Raw genomic sequence first — 16085 nt, forward strand, 5'->3', positions numbered from 1 at the left:
AATTATTCCATAGGGGTAGAAGTGTCTTGGAGTATGAGGAACATTTTTCTTTACCATAGGAACTTGTACCACTTTTGTAAGAAGTATATTAAACTAGTGACGTTGGCCCACGAAAAATAGATGCTTTTTTCTGTAGCTCACCAGACCTAGGGTGGTCCATTTACCTGAACCCAATTAGGTTTCTGTGAGCTTCTTGCTGGTGAGATGCTTGCTTGCCCCTTAGCGCATTGGAAACTCCTGATATATAGAAAGAGAAGACAGCAACTGTGTATCCAGTTTGCTCTTATTTCTGCCCATATGTTTCAGCTGCAGGTGACCTAGCCCAGTGTTTCCGGCAGCATGGTCTTAAACTGTTGCTAACACAAAATGAAATCGCTTGGAATGAAAAACACTCATACTGAGGGGATGAAAAACGTCATGAAATATGATGGGGGTGATTTCTGGTCGCTCCTGTGAGCAGCTTCACTCACGTTTCCCTTCAGACTGAGGGCCAGCAAAGCCAGCCTTCCAGGCACTGCTGTGCGGTTTCCTGTCTCAGTAGTCAGAAAACGTTAGAAATGAGGGAAACTCCACAGGGGCTGGGGTGTCAGACTCTTTATGGTTTTCCTTTCGCACACTTCTGGTGGAACTGAATTGGGTTGTGTCCTCCTGGGGGGCATCTGACCAGGTCACTGGCTGTGAGGTGCAGCAGCCCTGCGTTCACCACTAAAGCAGGGTGGATAGAACCTAAGCGTTCCATCTGTATGGCTTTCCAAGGGCTGCAGGGCACAGGGATGGATTTAATTTGTGTGTGTAACAGATACTGGTTATGGTCCAGTATCTGGCCTTTTGGGATTAGGGGCACCCTATATAAAGAAGGAAGGATGTGTCTGGGTAACATAGGAACAAGGATCATACAAATGGCAAGCTTTGGGACCAGAGGAGGTCCTAGAAACAGGCTCCCCTGGGAGGGAGAGGGTATTAATCTTCAGTGTGTGATTCCTCCAGGAGTCCTGGCCCATAAAGGAAGATGCCTGGGTTGCCGCAGCATCAGTGGGAGAAGGAATCAGGTCTGGGGCAACTGTATGGTTGGTGAACGGCCTGATAGCATAGCTTCCTTTCCTCCTTCTGTGTCCGGAAACCACCCACCCCGGCCATTTAACCACGTGATACCCGAAACCCACAAGAACAGTCTGAAGGGCAGTGGCAAAGGGCTGGCACATGGGTTTCAGCTTATTTGCCAGTTTCAAGAATTTGTGGTTATTGTCTGCAGCCTGTGTTGAGGTCTGAGGCCATGTCTTGGCCCAGTGGGAAGGAGAGGCCAGTTGGTGCTGGTGGCGCCTCCTGTGGGGAGTCGAGTGAGGGCACGTATCAAGTGCCTTCCTCTTGTTTGCCATCCTGAACTTGAGACCCGCCCCTTGTCAGATGTGGATGGGGCGGTACTGGGGTGAGGCTGCTCTCTGCCCGACCTGGCGCCACGTGGCCCCGACGCCCCCCAAGCGCCCAGCCTGTGTCCACGCTCCATGACCTTGGCCCGTGACCTGATCTGGGCTTTTGGCCCCCACCCTTGTGCCTTCTCACTGCTCTCTCACCTGGTTCCCGGGGACAGCGATCCTGCTTTGGTCCAAGACATGGCAGCTTCCCCTGAGCCTGGCAACAGCGGGTTGGACACCAGGAGTATTGGGAGCCTGGGTGAGGGACAAGACCCCCCGCCCCTGGCTGCAAGGCCAGAAGGACCCCAGGCATGAGGTCTGCAGGCCTGACCCAGGTGACCGTGCCCCAGGGGTCCCCGCAGGGACCAAGATTTGAGGGAGTGGATTGAGAGGTTGGACGTTGGTCCCGTGCTGTCTGAGTCGTGGCCACTTCACATCTTAATTTGTGATTCTGGTGGCTTTTTGGTTCCTCTAAAGTAGCAAGTGGGAGGTTATGTGGGAGAAACAAAGCTTAATCTAAGTCTGATCTTAAAATATCATCAAGAGACAAACCTATTAATTTCAGTTAAAAACAATTCTTGGTTGTAAGAGAAAACCAGGGTGTGTACCTTGAATTGCATTAACATGCAGAGACTCTGGTAGTAATTCAAATGGATTCTTAAGTCATCATGTTTCTTTATTGAAAACACCAGGTGGCCAGGATGACCGGTGATAGTGAATTACTGTATCTGGTAGTAACCATTTGCATTTCCTTAGGCTCATTATTTTGTTTATTTTTCATCCCCTTCCTTGTTTTACAAAGGACATTAGGCAGCTTAAAGATCTTTAATTCCTGCACTGGTCATATTTTGTTTCTGCCCAGTATGATAAAGTCAGTTTTAATTCATTTTCTCTTGCACTTCAGAGAGCTGGTTTATCTTGGGTCAGAATTGAATCTCATTCTGGGAAACGATTTGGCCAAATCTTATTTAGATCCTCAATTTTTTCATCATCAGAGGGACCAGGATGAGTTGGATGGTGTCTAAGTTTCTTTCCATTTTAAAACTTTATTCTAACTTTTTTCAAAGAATACATTATTTTACTTAACTGTGACAGGAACAGGTTTTTTAAAAATACTCTTCAGAATTTTGTGTTTTTGAACTTTCTCGATACATGTAAATACTGAGTCTTGGTGTCTAGGCATAATTTTCTATTTACTTCCTGAGAAGTTTCCCATTTGGCAAGTAGAACCTTGAAAACATCTCAGACATCAGAGATTAACGCCTACATGGGAGAGGCTCTGCCCTCTGGTCTGGTGGCCCTCTTTCTTCTGAGAGGTCAGCCTGCCTGCTCCTGAGGGCTTTAAACTTGTGTTCTGCTCAAATGTCCCGTCACCGAAGATCCTGGCATCCCACTTGACAGGTGGGTGTGTCCCTGGGGTCTGATGCTCCGCTCTGACCAGCAGTGGTCATTCTGGGTCCCATGTGAGAGTTAGCACAGATACTCAAGGCCAGGCAGGGGTAGTGACACCCACGCAGCAGACGCTCTCTTCCAGGACAGCCTAAACCACTTAGTTCATCGTGCATGTATACAACTAACTGGTCCTAACTCGGTGACCTCCAGTCCTATCCATTAAGCTTCCACCTGCGTTTTCTAAGCTGTCACAAGTTCCTTGTCTCTGAGGCCACAGTAGGGTAAGCATGCCTGTTCCCGTAATTGAGGAGAGAAATTCTGCTCAAGCACCTTCGGGTCACCCCCCTTCCCAGTTACCATTGGTTCTTTCATCTCCTCTGCTTCCATCTACAAGATAAGTCCTCACCGTTCCTTTCCCACATCTCTCTCTTTCTTCTACACTGTGGTGTTCTGTTCACGGCTCCATCTCTTCTCATAAATTTCCCAAAGAAAAAGCAGTTGCCCTCCGCCCATTACACCCCCATTGCTTCACGTCCAGTTGGACTCTAATAACCAGGGTGGAGGTTTGCCTTGGCAACCACGACGGGCCAGGAGGTTAATGAATAGGACTGGGAGTGTGATTGGTTTGACATGTCTTTTGCAGTAGAACTAGATTGACAACCCTGCTGCACTGGTTGACGATGCTCCTAATGCTGCATTTCGGGTGTGTTGGTAATGGCTGAGCATTTGTGCAAAGGGAGGAAGAGTCAGCACAGACCTCTCCTCCCTCCCAGGAGGCTTGTGACTGTCCACCGTCAGTCGTGGGGGCAGGGAATCACACCACTCATCGAGGGGCTTATCGGCACAGGTGGATGTCCTCAGTGATCCAGTTTTCAATTTTCCCGCTGACGCTGTAACTGCAACGTACCGCTTACCTTTTGGCACCCAGAAACTAGCTCGTTGAAGGTGGTGTTGGTTGAGAGCTATGGTAGGCCTTAAGCTTTGTGTGAATTATATCCTTTCAAATAGAGCTAACCAATGTCCCCTAGGTTGAAATGTAGACACGTCTTGCAAAAATGATCAGATCTGTGGTTACTCAAAACTGGGAAAACATAGAGTAGAATTCAACATTGTTCACCGTTAGGCTTTTATTTTGGAAGTGGAGCCTGCTGGAAGATGACCTTGGTTCTTATGCGCTGTGCCTAAATGCCTCTGCGGCTGATAAATGGCAGTGATAAACGGGCACCAGACGTGCTCGACTCCAGGGCCTGGGAGCTGGGGAGGCATCCGCCATTAGACCCTTTGTCAGCCGGTGCAGGTGCAGAATGATAGATTTCCGTAGATTGTATCCGGCATTTCCCCATTCATTAGTCTTAGCATTTTCTCATACTTCTGGTGTTCTTTGTTTCAAAACCATACAACTGACCCATTCATGAGAGGATGGATGCAATTCTCTTTGTCATAAGATTAATGTTAACTTTTTAAAATTAAAAACCATTCCACAGAGAGAAGCTGCTCACCCAACAGACGTCACCATCTCCAAAACAGCCTTGTATTCCCGCATCGGGACGGCCGAGGTAGAGAAACCCACAGGCCTTCTGTTCCAGCAGCCTGACCTGGACTCCGCCCTCCAGATCGCCAGGGCAGAGGTACTGTGGTGTGTGTGTGGCTCAGAGAAGGCAAGGCCAGCTCTGGGCACCCTGGGAAAAGCTCCGGGTCCTGCCATTTGTAAATAAATGTATGTACCCACGTCCCACAAAGCCAGCGTCTCTGGACACAGACTTTCTCCTCTGACCACTGCAGGCAGAGACAGGAGGCAAACCATGGGTTTTGATCTTGGACACTATTGTTTAACGAGCCTTTAGGGCCTCGTTCGAGTTATAACAGAAAAGCACATGCCTTTTAGTTGTTCTCTGTGGGCATTGTGGAAGTCTCATGTTTGGCTTATTTCTATCTCATGCTCGGGGAAATTCTCTAAATACAGTTATTTGGTGTAGCAGGTTTTAATTCCATATTTATTTAGTGTTTCCTTGTCTTGGTGTGTGAATTGCTCAGATCTGAATTGACTCATCTGGGACTAACCTTCTCCCCGATACTAGATCATAACCAAGGAGAGAGAGGTCTCGGACTGGAAAGATAAATATGAAGAAAGCAGGCGGGAAGTGATGGAAATGAGGTCAGTTGTGATGCTCGGGCTTCCTGGTACCTGGGGGATGCTTACCTGTGGTTTGATAACAGCTGGAGCTGGTGTGGCCCATGAACAGTGTCCTCTATAGAAGTTATCCATTATTCCACAAGGTTTGTATTTTCACAGAAGTATTCTTAGTGTATTACTATTATTAAAATACCATGAGCATGGTCAAATAACGCAATCAAATAAATATCTGTACAAGGAAAAACACATCTCCTTCCCACTCAGCCTCTGGGTCCACACCCTTCAGGTAACTACTATGCACCATTTCTGGTGTATCCTTCCCAGAATTTTCCATTTCTGATCCCAAGTGTGTTCAGGTATCTATGTAGCCTCCATTCTTCTTCAAAAGTGGAGTGTAGAAATGTACATTACCCTATACTCTTTTTTAACTTAGCCTAACTTGGACAGATTTTTATACATCTTGACATTATTGTTCAACAGGTGCTTAACAGTCCTTTTAAGGGTCTAACATAATTAATTTCACCAGTTTCAATCGATAAACATTGAGGGTGTCTCCCAAATGTCGCCTGAGTGATTTATTTTCATTTGCTGCCTATTGTCATAGAAGTATGACACCTACCACACGGTAAGTACCTGCCGTGTGCCAGGCACTGTGCTTTTGGCTGGAGGCACACAGCCTGTCTCTCCCCACAGCTGTCGAGGGGATGGTCAGCCCCGCTTGAAGGCTCAGAGAGGCCAGGCGACTTGACGGAGGCCCTGGAGCTTCTAGTTCACAAGAACATGGATTTGACTCCACCTTTCTGACTCTGAAACCCAAGCTCTTCCCACTGTACCCAGCCGCCTGCCTCTTGCTTTCACTCCTCATGTGCCTTTTCCCCTTTATTTCCTTTCTCGATTCATCATCTTCTTAGAAACTAAGAAGCCATCTCGGGCTTCCTTGGTGGCGCAGTGGTTGAGAGTCCGCCTGCCGATGCAGGGGACACGGGTTCGTGCCCCGGTCTGGGAGGATCCCACATGCCGCGGAGCGGCTTGGCCCATGAGCCATGGCCATTGAGCCTGCGTGTCCGGAGCCTGTGCTCCGCAACGGGAGAGGCCACAACAGTGAGAGGCCCACATACCGCAAAAAAAAAAAAAAAAAAAAAAAAAAAAAAAAAAAAAAAAAAAAAAAGAAGCCATCTCTGGGGCTAGAATTTACCCTTGGGATGTGACTTTTAAAACTATATTGTAAGTGGCATTTTTAAAGCAATTTTGGCCCAAACCTCTGCTCTCACCGTCCCGGGTTAGCACGTCTTGTCCAGGCTCTGGATGCTGCCGGGTCTAAGAACTGCTTGTGGCGGGGTGGAGGGGGCATAGTTCATTTTCCACACACCTGCCTTTCTTCAGCACGAGCTGAGGCAATTGCAAGAGAAGATATGGATTCGAGCACAATCATTTTAACAAGACAGAAGGTCTGGCACTGTGCCAAGAATACATACTAGGCTTCATTTTAAAGTCTCAAAGTGTGGGAATAAGAGAATGAATGCATTTTTAAACATTGGTCAAAGAATTTGTACATTTTTAGTACACTTAATTGCAGTAGTGCTGTTAGCTAATTATCAAAATCATATACCTGGCTACCGTTTTAAGTAATAAGCAAATGTTTAGGTGATCATATCCCATTTTCTAGCTCAAATAGTATCTTCCTGAAAATTCTTCTGTTAGTTCCATCTTTCTGCTGACAGTTTTTGTGATCACTTCTGGAGCTTAATCTTAGTGCTATTTCACATTCAAACTGAGGCCCTGTAGTTGCATTATTTTAAAATCTCTTTTATCTTTTTTTTTTTTTTTTTTTTTTTTTTTGGCTAAGGGGGAGTCGGGGAGGGAACCGGGTGGCTTTGGTTTTTTGCCTGCACTCAAGGTGAAGGCAGGACATACGGGGAGGCTGGAAGTTCTTGTCTCTGATTCCTTTTGGTTTTCTGGGAGAAATTTTACCTCTGGGGGCTCCAGGGAGTGCTGTTTGCTAACTGGTACGGTGGGATTTCAAGTGTCCCCAGCTGGCACAGAGGCACTAGTTTTTGGTTCCCTAAACGTCAGCCTCTGGAGCCAGACCAGGTGGAAGTCAGGCTCTGCTTTGTAGCTGCTTCTGAGTCTGTTTCTTTTTCTTTCTTTCTTTCTTTTTTAATTGCGGTACAGTCGTTTTACAATGTTGTGTTGGTTTCTACTGTCCAGCGGGGTCAGGTAGAGTTCCCTGTGCTATACAGCAGGTTCTCTGAATCTGTTTCTTAACTCTGTGTCTAACTTTCCTCATCTGTAAAATGGGGGTAAGTCACAATGCCTGGAGGCAGTGGAACCGAAGGGTTCTAACAAAGACTCCAGAGTTGATACCTGGGTTTGAATCCTAGCTCTGCCACTTTGTAGCCCTGGGATCCTGGAAAGGTTCCTGAATGACCCTGTGTAGCAATTCTAGGGAGACCACTTCTTTGGCCCCCGGTCTCCTAGCACTTCTGAAAGGACACATCCCTTACTTGCTGTGGTCCCGCCTCCACCCTCAGTGGTGGTGGGTTTAGATGGGGCAGCCTCAGAGATCCATCACTGTTTTGTGATTCAGGGGTGCCAGGAGGGGTTGTTTAAGCACAGAAGACACGAAGTGTCTCTGTGTAGGATTCAGAGAGAGAATGCAAGTGGACTCATGCTGTGGCTGCCTTTCCTGTGGTGGGTCTGCCCTTGGGTGAGGCAGTGACCTTGGGGCCAAGGTCAAGAAGCCAGGGACAGACACCCAGCAGCTGCAAGGCCTTTAGCCTTTGCAAGAGTGTGTTCTGCTGTCACCGTCGCTTTTAACTTCATTTAATTCCCACCCCCCAGTCCTGAAAGTCAAGGTCTAAGGTAATCCTCACTGTACCAGGGAGTAAGCTGAACCCTCAGCGTCCATTACTGACTTGGCCAAATCACACAGCTCGGAGAGACAGGGTCAGCTGCAATCAGGTCCTAGATCTGTTGGAGGTTCGTAGCTCTTGGTTCTCTTGTGGATTGGATCATGTAGGTGAAACCCTCAAGTCTTTCCTGAGAGTTTCCTTTCATCTTATAAGCAAGGGATCTTAGTGCTTTTGTGCAGCTTCTCTTTATTGAGCCTACCCAAGAAGTGCAACTGTTTCCTCCCCTGCCACTCCCCACTCAACAACACAGGTGACTAAGAAGTGGTCCCTGGGCCTTGAGGAGCTTCCACTCAAGTACTATGATGTATGTTTTGGAAGAAGATTCAGATAAAATGTTACGGGGTTCTAAGGAGAAATCAGGGAAGTCTTCCTGGAGGAGGTAGCATTTGAATTGGCCCTTCAGAAATAGACTATGACAGGTGGAAAGAGAGAGGGGAAGTGAACAACACGGGCAAGGCCATAAAGGTGAGAAAGCTCAGGGCAGACAAGAAATCATTGTTCTCACTGAGTCGCTGTGTTCACGAGATGGCATGGAAGGAGGTAAGACTGATGAGGAAGATCAGGCCCAGGTGACAGAAGGCTTCGACTGTCAGGCTGAAGGTTTGACCTTATTTTTTTTCTCAGTGGGCAGAGGGGAGACACAGAAGGTTTTGTATAAGGGAGTGATTTGATCAGAGTCTTGCACTAGGCAAATGAACCTGTTTGGGTGTGCAAGAAGAGGGCTGAGGTTGGAGGGGTCCCTAGTAGTCTGAGCCACCTGTGACCCATAAGACTTGTCCTCTTAGACAGTGGTCAGGCTGTTGATATCCAGCACATGGGCTCCCGCGTGAAATTAAAAACCATTCTGTGGTCACAGTTCCAACCTATTTTTACTTCTCTTACAGGAAAATAGTGGCTGAGTATGAGAAGACCATCGCCCAGATGATAGGTGGGTGTCCTCACTGGTGGGGGACTCAGGCCCGCCCTGAGATTTCTGAACTATGGGGAGGGCTTTGAAGGTAGAGACTCGGAGTGTGTTCCTCTCAGGCTCCTCTTAGAGCATGAAGCCCTTTAGGGAGGGACCAGAGCATCCCAGAACGTGGCTCTGCCCCAGATCAGTGAGTCTGGGGACCTCCTGGAAACACCTGCCAGCATGTGTGTCCCTTAGCATGAATTATTCATGCCTGTGGGAAGCCGTGAATGTCACTTCAATGGCCACCACTTGACCCAGCCAGGATGGCCCACCTCATGGGGAAAGAGATTTGGGTTGGTTACTAGGATATTTGGGTGATTTTTTTTGCTCATGGGAGAGAATCAGATCTCTATAATCAAATCTCTAAACCCTAATTTAGTTTAGACACAAGTGAAAAAATACCCAACTCGGCCTTTACACAGAGGTCTAGAACAAGGACAGTAGAACACGTGGCAGTCCAGCTGCCTGTCCCTATTAACTGTTCACAACACTATTTCTCACTGAGGTTGGACACTGCCTTAGAATCCATCTTAACACAGCATCCCTGGCAGCCAGTACTGACAGATTACTTTGGCCTGCAATAAAAGAAGGCCTCATGTTACAAGTTATACATGCCTGGCTCTTTTTTTTTTTTTTTTTAAAGAAAAAGTAAGAAAAGTCCTTGCAGAAGTTCCAAGCCCAAGTCTTTTCACTGATGATCATCATTCAAAAATGCTGTTATAACTCTGGGTGCGAGGTGTGGGATTTTTGTTTATTTATTTATTTGCTTAGGTCCATGATAGCAGTTTTTTCAAAAACCTTTTACTCCAAAGGACATAAGCTCACTGCAAACCACAGCTTGATGCTGTTTTAGCAGGTGACCCCTCGTCATCTCAAACGTTTGGATATGTCACACCACACCTCTAGCTTTTGCCCCAAGATACATATGACCGCAGCCTTGGGAACAGTGAAGAAGCTTCCAATTGAGTGCTTTCCCTTCAAAAAAGCTTTAATTTTGGTTTATTATAATAAAGACCATTTCTCCCAGAGCTCAAGGGGAAGCCCATTGGGGTTTTTTTAAGGATCAGCCTCATGGTGTATGCTTTCTATCAAATGAAACCTCTTTGTTAAATTGGTATAACATATGGATACATATGGGTGAGATAAAAAAAAAAAACCAAAAAACCCTTGGAACTGAAACTGCTGCTGAAAATGGTCAGAAGGAAGGATTTATATCTTCCCATACACATTGTTTGGCAACCTTTCCGCATCCTGGAGTCTAGGGACGTGAAAATGTCACTCAAACCTACATGGCTCGTCTGGAAACATCCTTCTGCATCTCAGAGTCATACATTTTTATTTTTTACTTTTGATGATGACATCTAGGCCAGTGTTGAAGAGGACATGAGCCTTTGTCCTGCCAGCAGGCTGCCCAGAGCAACCAAATATTCTGGCTCAGCTGGCAGTTTGATAGAAGCAGACATTCCCTCTTGAAAACTGACAGAGTCAGAGTCTCTAGTTGACATAGTGGCCTGTCCTTGTGGTGACAGAAAGAGTATTGGACTTTGATGCTTTCCACGCTGCAGGGGACAGTAGTTAGAACAGTGTTTTCAATTCAGACACAGTCTGAGGAGCGTGTGGAACCCTGACTCCAGGGATTAAGGCCACACATGCCACCCCCCTATCCCCACCCCCTCCAGGAGACCTGGTGTGTTTGGCCTGAGAGCCCCTCTCTTCAAGAGCTGTGAAATTGCCCCTCTGAGCATTTTCCTGTTTTGGGGGTGTTGAAGCACTCTCCGGGTGGCTCTGCGAGACCCCCTCCCCAGCGTCCCTGGCTGGAAGCAGCGCTGTCACTTGGGGTGGCGCCTCATGGTGTGTCTGTTCCTCATCGCCCCCTCCCCATCCTCACTTCCTGTCCCGTTCATCACCCACCTTCCCAGAGCTGTTCTCATCCGAGAGGTGGCATGTCTGTGGGTGTCATCCGTCAGTCACTTGCAGGTCACCGATGAGGGCCACTGTCGATTTCAGGGTCCTCGTGTCCTTGCCGAGGATGGTGTGGGGCTGCGGCATGGCCGGGACTCACTGTAGCTCTGGGAGGGACCTGCCTTCTTTTGAGGCAGGAAACACACCCATGTGTCTCATCTGGATCCCGTATTTTTCGTCTCATTTCTGCTCACCCACCCACCATCCTCGTGGAAAGGGTAACTCAGGCCCAGAGAGCTTGAAGTTCAGGGCCCAGAGTGAATGTACTAGCATTTTGAAGTTAAAACCAGCTTGTACCCAACTTCCACTAGCCTGGACTCCAGCCTGGCTCCCTGACCTCTGTTTAACCTTCACAAATGCTCCATGTCAATGTGACATCTGTCCTGCCATCACTGTCCATTCGCACCATATGTTACTAAAGAGAATATGTTTCATTAAGTTCAAATACCGACTATTCAGAATTCAGAACAAAAAGGGATTGCTGTGCTTTCTGCATTGCAGGTTGTTGCGATTGATTTTTTTTTTTCCTGCTTTCCTAACAACTGCCCTGATTATCTGTTTTGCTTCCATTTTCCGTTGCTTCTTGCCCTTTGCTTGCAAAACAAACAGGCAAGCCTGGTAAGTAAATGCTTTTTCACCTAATTTGACACCCGCCCATTGCAACCCTTATTTGTTTGTTTGTTTTTCTATTTTTGTTACTTTTGCTTTTGTGTTTTGGCTGCATTCCCCACATGGTTTAATAGTGTTTCGCCTGAAAAAGCCAGAAAATCTCCAGGGCCATTGTTTTATTGTTGTGTCTAGAGCATCTTGGGTTTTGAGCTGATTTCCTGCTTTGAAGCACCTAGCAGCATTTGCAAGTTACAAAAAAAAAAAAAAAAGATGTGTGAAGCATTCTCTCCTCCTCCGTCTCCCCCCGGGAACAGAGAAATTCTATTTTTACAAGGGTTATGGGGGGGAGGAAAGGAAGCCTGAGGCGGCCTAATCTCAGATCCAGGAAATCAGATGGACTCTGTTTGATAAATGGCTCCTTTACCAAGCCAAGTGAAATGTATACATGGCGTAAAACCAGCCCAGAATGTGCACTGTACAGCTTGCTGAGAACTAAGGAAGCAGCTAAAATTCAAAGAATAAAAACAAGCATGTGGTTACTGGTGGAACTTTGTAACACCCTTTCTTTTAGGAGTCTAGATGTAGCAAACAGATTGCTGGCAGTTCTGTTCTTGCCATATGTTAAAAAGCTCCCCCTTCGTGGGTCACTGCGACTTGACATCATACCAGTTCGGGGGAGGCAATGATGCTGCTGATAACGGGTCACTGATATTGGGTTCTTACTATGTGTTGAGGGCTTTATATTTAATCTTCTCCCAAAGGCCACAAGATAAATACTATGATCCCCTGTTTCAGGTGTGGAGGGCAGAGCTGAAAAACTCTGCCCAAGGTCACACAGCTGGGAAGTATCAGAGCCAGGTCTGGAATGTGGGCTCTCGGACTCTGGCTCCTGGGTCTTCACCTCTGCCCTGGTAGCGGGATCTCTGAGAGGCAGGGAAGGAGGACCTCAGGCATCTTCCGGGCCTGTGGTTCTCCAAACGTGGTCCCTGGACCAGCTGCCTCAGCATTGCTGGGGACCTTGTCACAGATGCAGATCCTCGGCCCCACCCCAGACTGACTGAATCAGACCCCGCTGGGTGGGCACAGTCATCTGTGTGTGAACAAGCCCCCCGCTGATCAGGATACACGCTCACGGGTGAGAAGCCCCTCATTTTGGAAATGAGGCCCTGGGGCCTCGAGGGAGGACTTATGAGCAAGTTTAAGGTCAGGGCTGGAGCCGAAACCAGAATGTGGCCCCCTGTGCCATGTTCTTCCCTCCTCCCCACACCCGAGAACATGCCTGACGTCAGGATACAGAAAGATGCCCGTCTATCGGGAATCTAAGGGAAAAGAACCCAAAGCAACATCCCACTTTTTGTTTGTTTGTTTGTTTGTTTTTGTGGTACGCGGGCCTCTCACCGCTGTGGCCTCTCCCGTTGCGGAGCACAGGCTCCGGACGCACAGGCTCAGTGGCCATGGCTCACGGGCCCAGCCACTCCACGGCATGTGGGATCCTCCCGGACCGGGGCACGAACCCGTGTCCCCTGCATCGGCAGGCGGACCCTCAACCACTGCACCACCAGGGAAGCCCCATCTCCCCACTTCTAAGGGAGCTGCATCCTTCCAGGTCAATCCCTAAGAGGCTCACGTGGAGATGCAGTGAATGGATGAGCACAGCCTTGGGTTTGGATCTGGATCTGCCGCGTCCTCGGTGAACAAGGGACTCGGCTCCTCCTGTCGGACGGATACTAGAAATCTGCCCCAAGGCTGTGCTCCTTCATTCACTGCCCGGCTGCACAGCGCGTACTGAGGTGTCCTGTCAGTCAGGCACTGTCCTAGTTCTGGGACAGAGCAGCGGACAAAACAGACTCGGGACGCTGCTCCCAGGGAGTGTGCCTTCTACACACACACACGTGCACACACATGTGCACACACACGTCTGATTTCACAATACGGAGTGGCCACCGCTGGGCCGCTCCGAGGAGGCGTTTCCCACACGGGCTCAGGGACGGCGCCTCCGAGCGAGGCGGGAAGCTCCGGGCTGGCGTTCCCAGCAGAGGCGCAGCAGTGCTGAGAGCAGAGTGTGTGGGGCAGGGGTTTGGATTTTATTCCAGGGCAGAGGGAAGCCCCCAGGGTGGGGTGACCCGGTTTGGACTTCTGGAAGCTCAGCCTGGCTGCCGGGTGCTGGCTTAGGAGCATTGAATCAAGATAACAGTCGGTCCGGCGCCCGACACGTGCAAGAGCCCGGTACACACTGGCCGCTGCTCTTACCATGGCTGTGTCATCATGTACAGCTGCTGTCCATCCTGCGGCCCAGGCACCCCTCCCAGCTGACCTGGGGCCAAGGAAAGACAGGAGCTCGGAGTGGGGCTTCCCATCACCCCCGCCGCTCTCTGCTGTCGGCAAAGTTCCAGACGGTTCAGAGCAAGTGGTTCCTTGCCCACCCAGACCAATGATGGATTGGCATAGAGAGCGCTGGGCGGTTGAGGGACTTTTCTATAGAGTGGCCAGAGAAAGCCTTTGCCATCGATATGAGGGGTTTTCAAGGGGTTCCAGGCATATTCGCTCGCAGTGGCCCACAAAGCAGTCCCTTTCACCAGGATCAGCCAGTCTGAACTGGGCCAGAATTTAATTCTTTTGTGCATAACTGAGAAACTCACTTTGACAGAAATAGCTCCCTTTTCCTGGGAGTTAAGACACTTGCTCTATCAAAGGAAAGGTCCATTTCTGTGTGGAGCAGAATTTCAGGGCCATGGCTATGTGGGCTTTGGGTTCATGGGATGTTTTAAGGACGAAGAAACCTTTTTTCTTTTCCAGTGACCATCTCTTTAGCTTAATAACACTAAAGAAGGGAGATTCTCTCCCTCACAGCTCAATCTACGGCACCTTTTAATCTGGACCAACACAAAATTCAGTAGCGACGTTTTCTTTTTTACCTTATGGATCGGTCTGTGTGCTGTGGACAATCAAATAGAATCACCAGGGTCTCCAAGGTAGATGTTTAGGAGGTTGCATTGATCAGGTTAGAGAATGCTGGTTCATTTCCATCTCATCTAATGTTGCCCAGGCCCAGGTCTGGAATGCTGGGGCCATGGATTTTGTTCCTTTGGAGCTGGATGGGCTCGGGGGAGTGCGTCTGTCTCAACCAAAAGCCAAGGTCTGAGATTGCTTGCTAGTCAGGCTGAGTTGCATCTGAGGCCTCAGCCAGCCCCTGAGACCAGGTTCGGAGCCCATGGGCCCCATCATTTTGTTCCCGTGTCTCCTGCCAGAGGATGAACAGAGGGAGAAGTCGGTCTCCCACCAGACGGTCCAGCAGCTGGTCCTGGAGAAGGAGCAAGCCCTGGCCGACCTGAACTCGGTGGAGAAATCTCTGGCCGATCTCTTCAGGAGATACGAGAAGATGAAGGAGGTCCTGGAGGGCTTCCGCAAGGTGTGTTGATGTTCGCGGGCAGAGCGGGAGGGACGCGTGTGGCGGAGCAGGTGGGGCGGGCTGGGAGGATTGCGGGCCGCTCGGGAAGGCCGTCCCTGCAGGCCGGGGCGCTCGGACTTGGCTGTCCGGGGTTACACCCGCATCCCAGGGTGCTCGGGGTTCCCAACCCTCCTCGGCATTTCTTCTGTGGGCTCGACCCCTGTCTTCTGTCGAGTCAGAATGAAGAGGTGCTGAAGAAATGTGCGCAGGAGTACCTGTCCCGAGTAAAGAAGGAAGAGCAGAGGTACCAGGCGCTGAAGGTCCACGCGGAGGAGAAGCTGGACAGGTAATGCCCCCGCCCCGGGTCTGCTCCCAAGGGCCCCTCAGCAGCCCCGGCCGAGGCAGGCTGGGAGCTCCCAGCACCCCAGCCATCGGCTTGGGCAGGGTGGTTAATGCAGCTGTGTTTTTCAATACAGTTCAAGATGAGAGCGCATTTGATAAATAAGGGATGCGTGTTGTAATTTCCAGGGTACCCGCTGGAAGCACCTCGGCGTCACGGGCATGGGGGTTCTCATGGGCTCCTGTGCTCCAGCCCCCACTAGAAAGAGCTGGAGCCAGGTGGTTGCGTTCCCCGTGCCCAGATTTGGGAGGAGGAAAGTGGGAGGCATCTTCGAGGAAGGGTGATCATTTCTGAACCCCAACCCCGCGCCGTTCCTGCAGGGCCAACGCTGAGATCGCCCAGGTCCGGGGCAAGGCCCAGCAGGAACAGGCTGCGTACCAGGCAAGCCTGCGGAAGGAGCAGCTTCGAGTGGACGCTCTGGAAAGAACGCTGGAGCAGAAGGTAACAGACCCAGGCGGGCCGGGCTGGCCAGACACTGAGACACACACAGGCTAGGCTTCCCTGCACCCGTGGCAGCTCCGGGACAGCCCGCATGTCAGGCACTCCCGGCACAAGTTCGTGCTTCATGGGCACGGCCTCGCTCTCCCTCTGGAAGATCCAGGTTAACGCAGCCCCGAGGCTGGCCTCTTTTCTGCCTTTCTGGGAATTGCCATTTTTCATTCCGTTTCAGCGTTCCTTCGTCAGATACTTGCTCAGCACTTGCAATGTGCCAGGCATAGTACTTTAATCCCTGCATCCAGTGAGCTTACTAGTAAGTGGATGGTACCCACCCGGCAACCCCCTGGGCAGAGACAAGCGGCTGCTGCAGAACATGGGCAGGGTCAGAAGGGCCCCCAGGTGTCCCCTCATTTCGCTGATGGTGGGATCCTCCTGAGGTCCCTCGGCTTGTCCCCAGATTTCCCGATTTCCAGTCAAGTGCTTGGA

The 16085-nt window shown here is 49.7% G+C and overlaps 1 protein-coding gene across 6 annotated transcripts in view; it reads left to right on the forward strand.

The window, feature by feature from the left end:
* TACC2 (transforming acidic coiled-coil containing protein 2) overlaps nucleotides 1-16085 on the forward strand; it is a gene marked incomplete at its 5' end in the record, with an annotated part of 174509 nt that overhangs the window by 155254 nt on the left and 3170 nt on the right. For all 6 annotated transcript variants that reach the window (XM_079706374.1, XM_079706376.1, XM_079706378.1 and 3 more), the window contains 6 exons: nucleotides 4289-4432; nucleotides 4883-4959; nucleotides 8735-8778; nucleotides 14622-14782; nucleotides 15001-15107; nucleotides 15482-15602. In XM_079706374.1, coding sequence (XP_079562500.1) covers nucleotides 4289-4432; nucleotides 4883-4959; nucleotides 8735-8778; nucleotides 14622-14782; nucleotides 15001-15107; nucleotides 15482-15602 — 654 coding nt within the window. The remainder of the gene's footprint in view (nucleotides 1-4288; nucleotides 4433-4882; nucleotides 4960-8734; nucleotides 8779-14621; nucleotides 14783-15000; nucleotides 15108-15481; nucleotides 15603-16085) is intronic.

The sequence above is a fragment of the Hyperoodon ampullatus genome, assembly GCF_949752795.1.
Source record: "Hyperoodon ampullatus genome assembly, chromosome: 1".
In the NCBI taxonomy this organism is placed as follows: Eukaryota; Metazoa; Chordata; class Mammalia; order Artiodactyla; family Ziphiidae; genus Hyperoodon; species Hyperoodon ampullatus.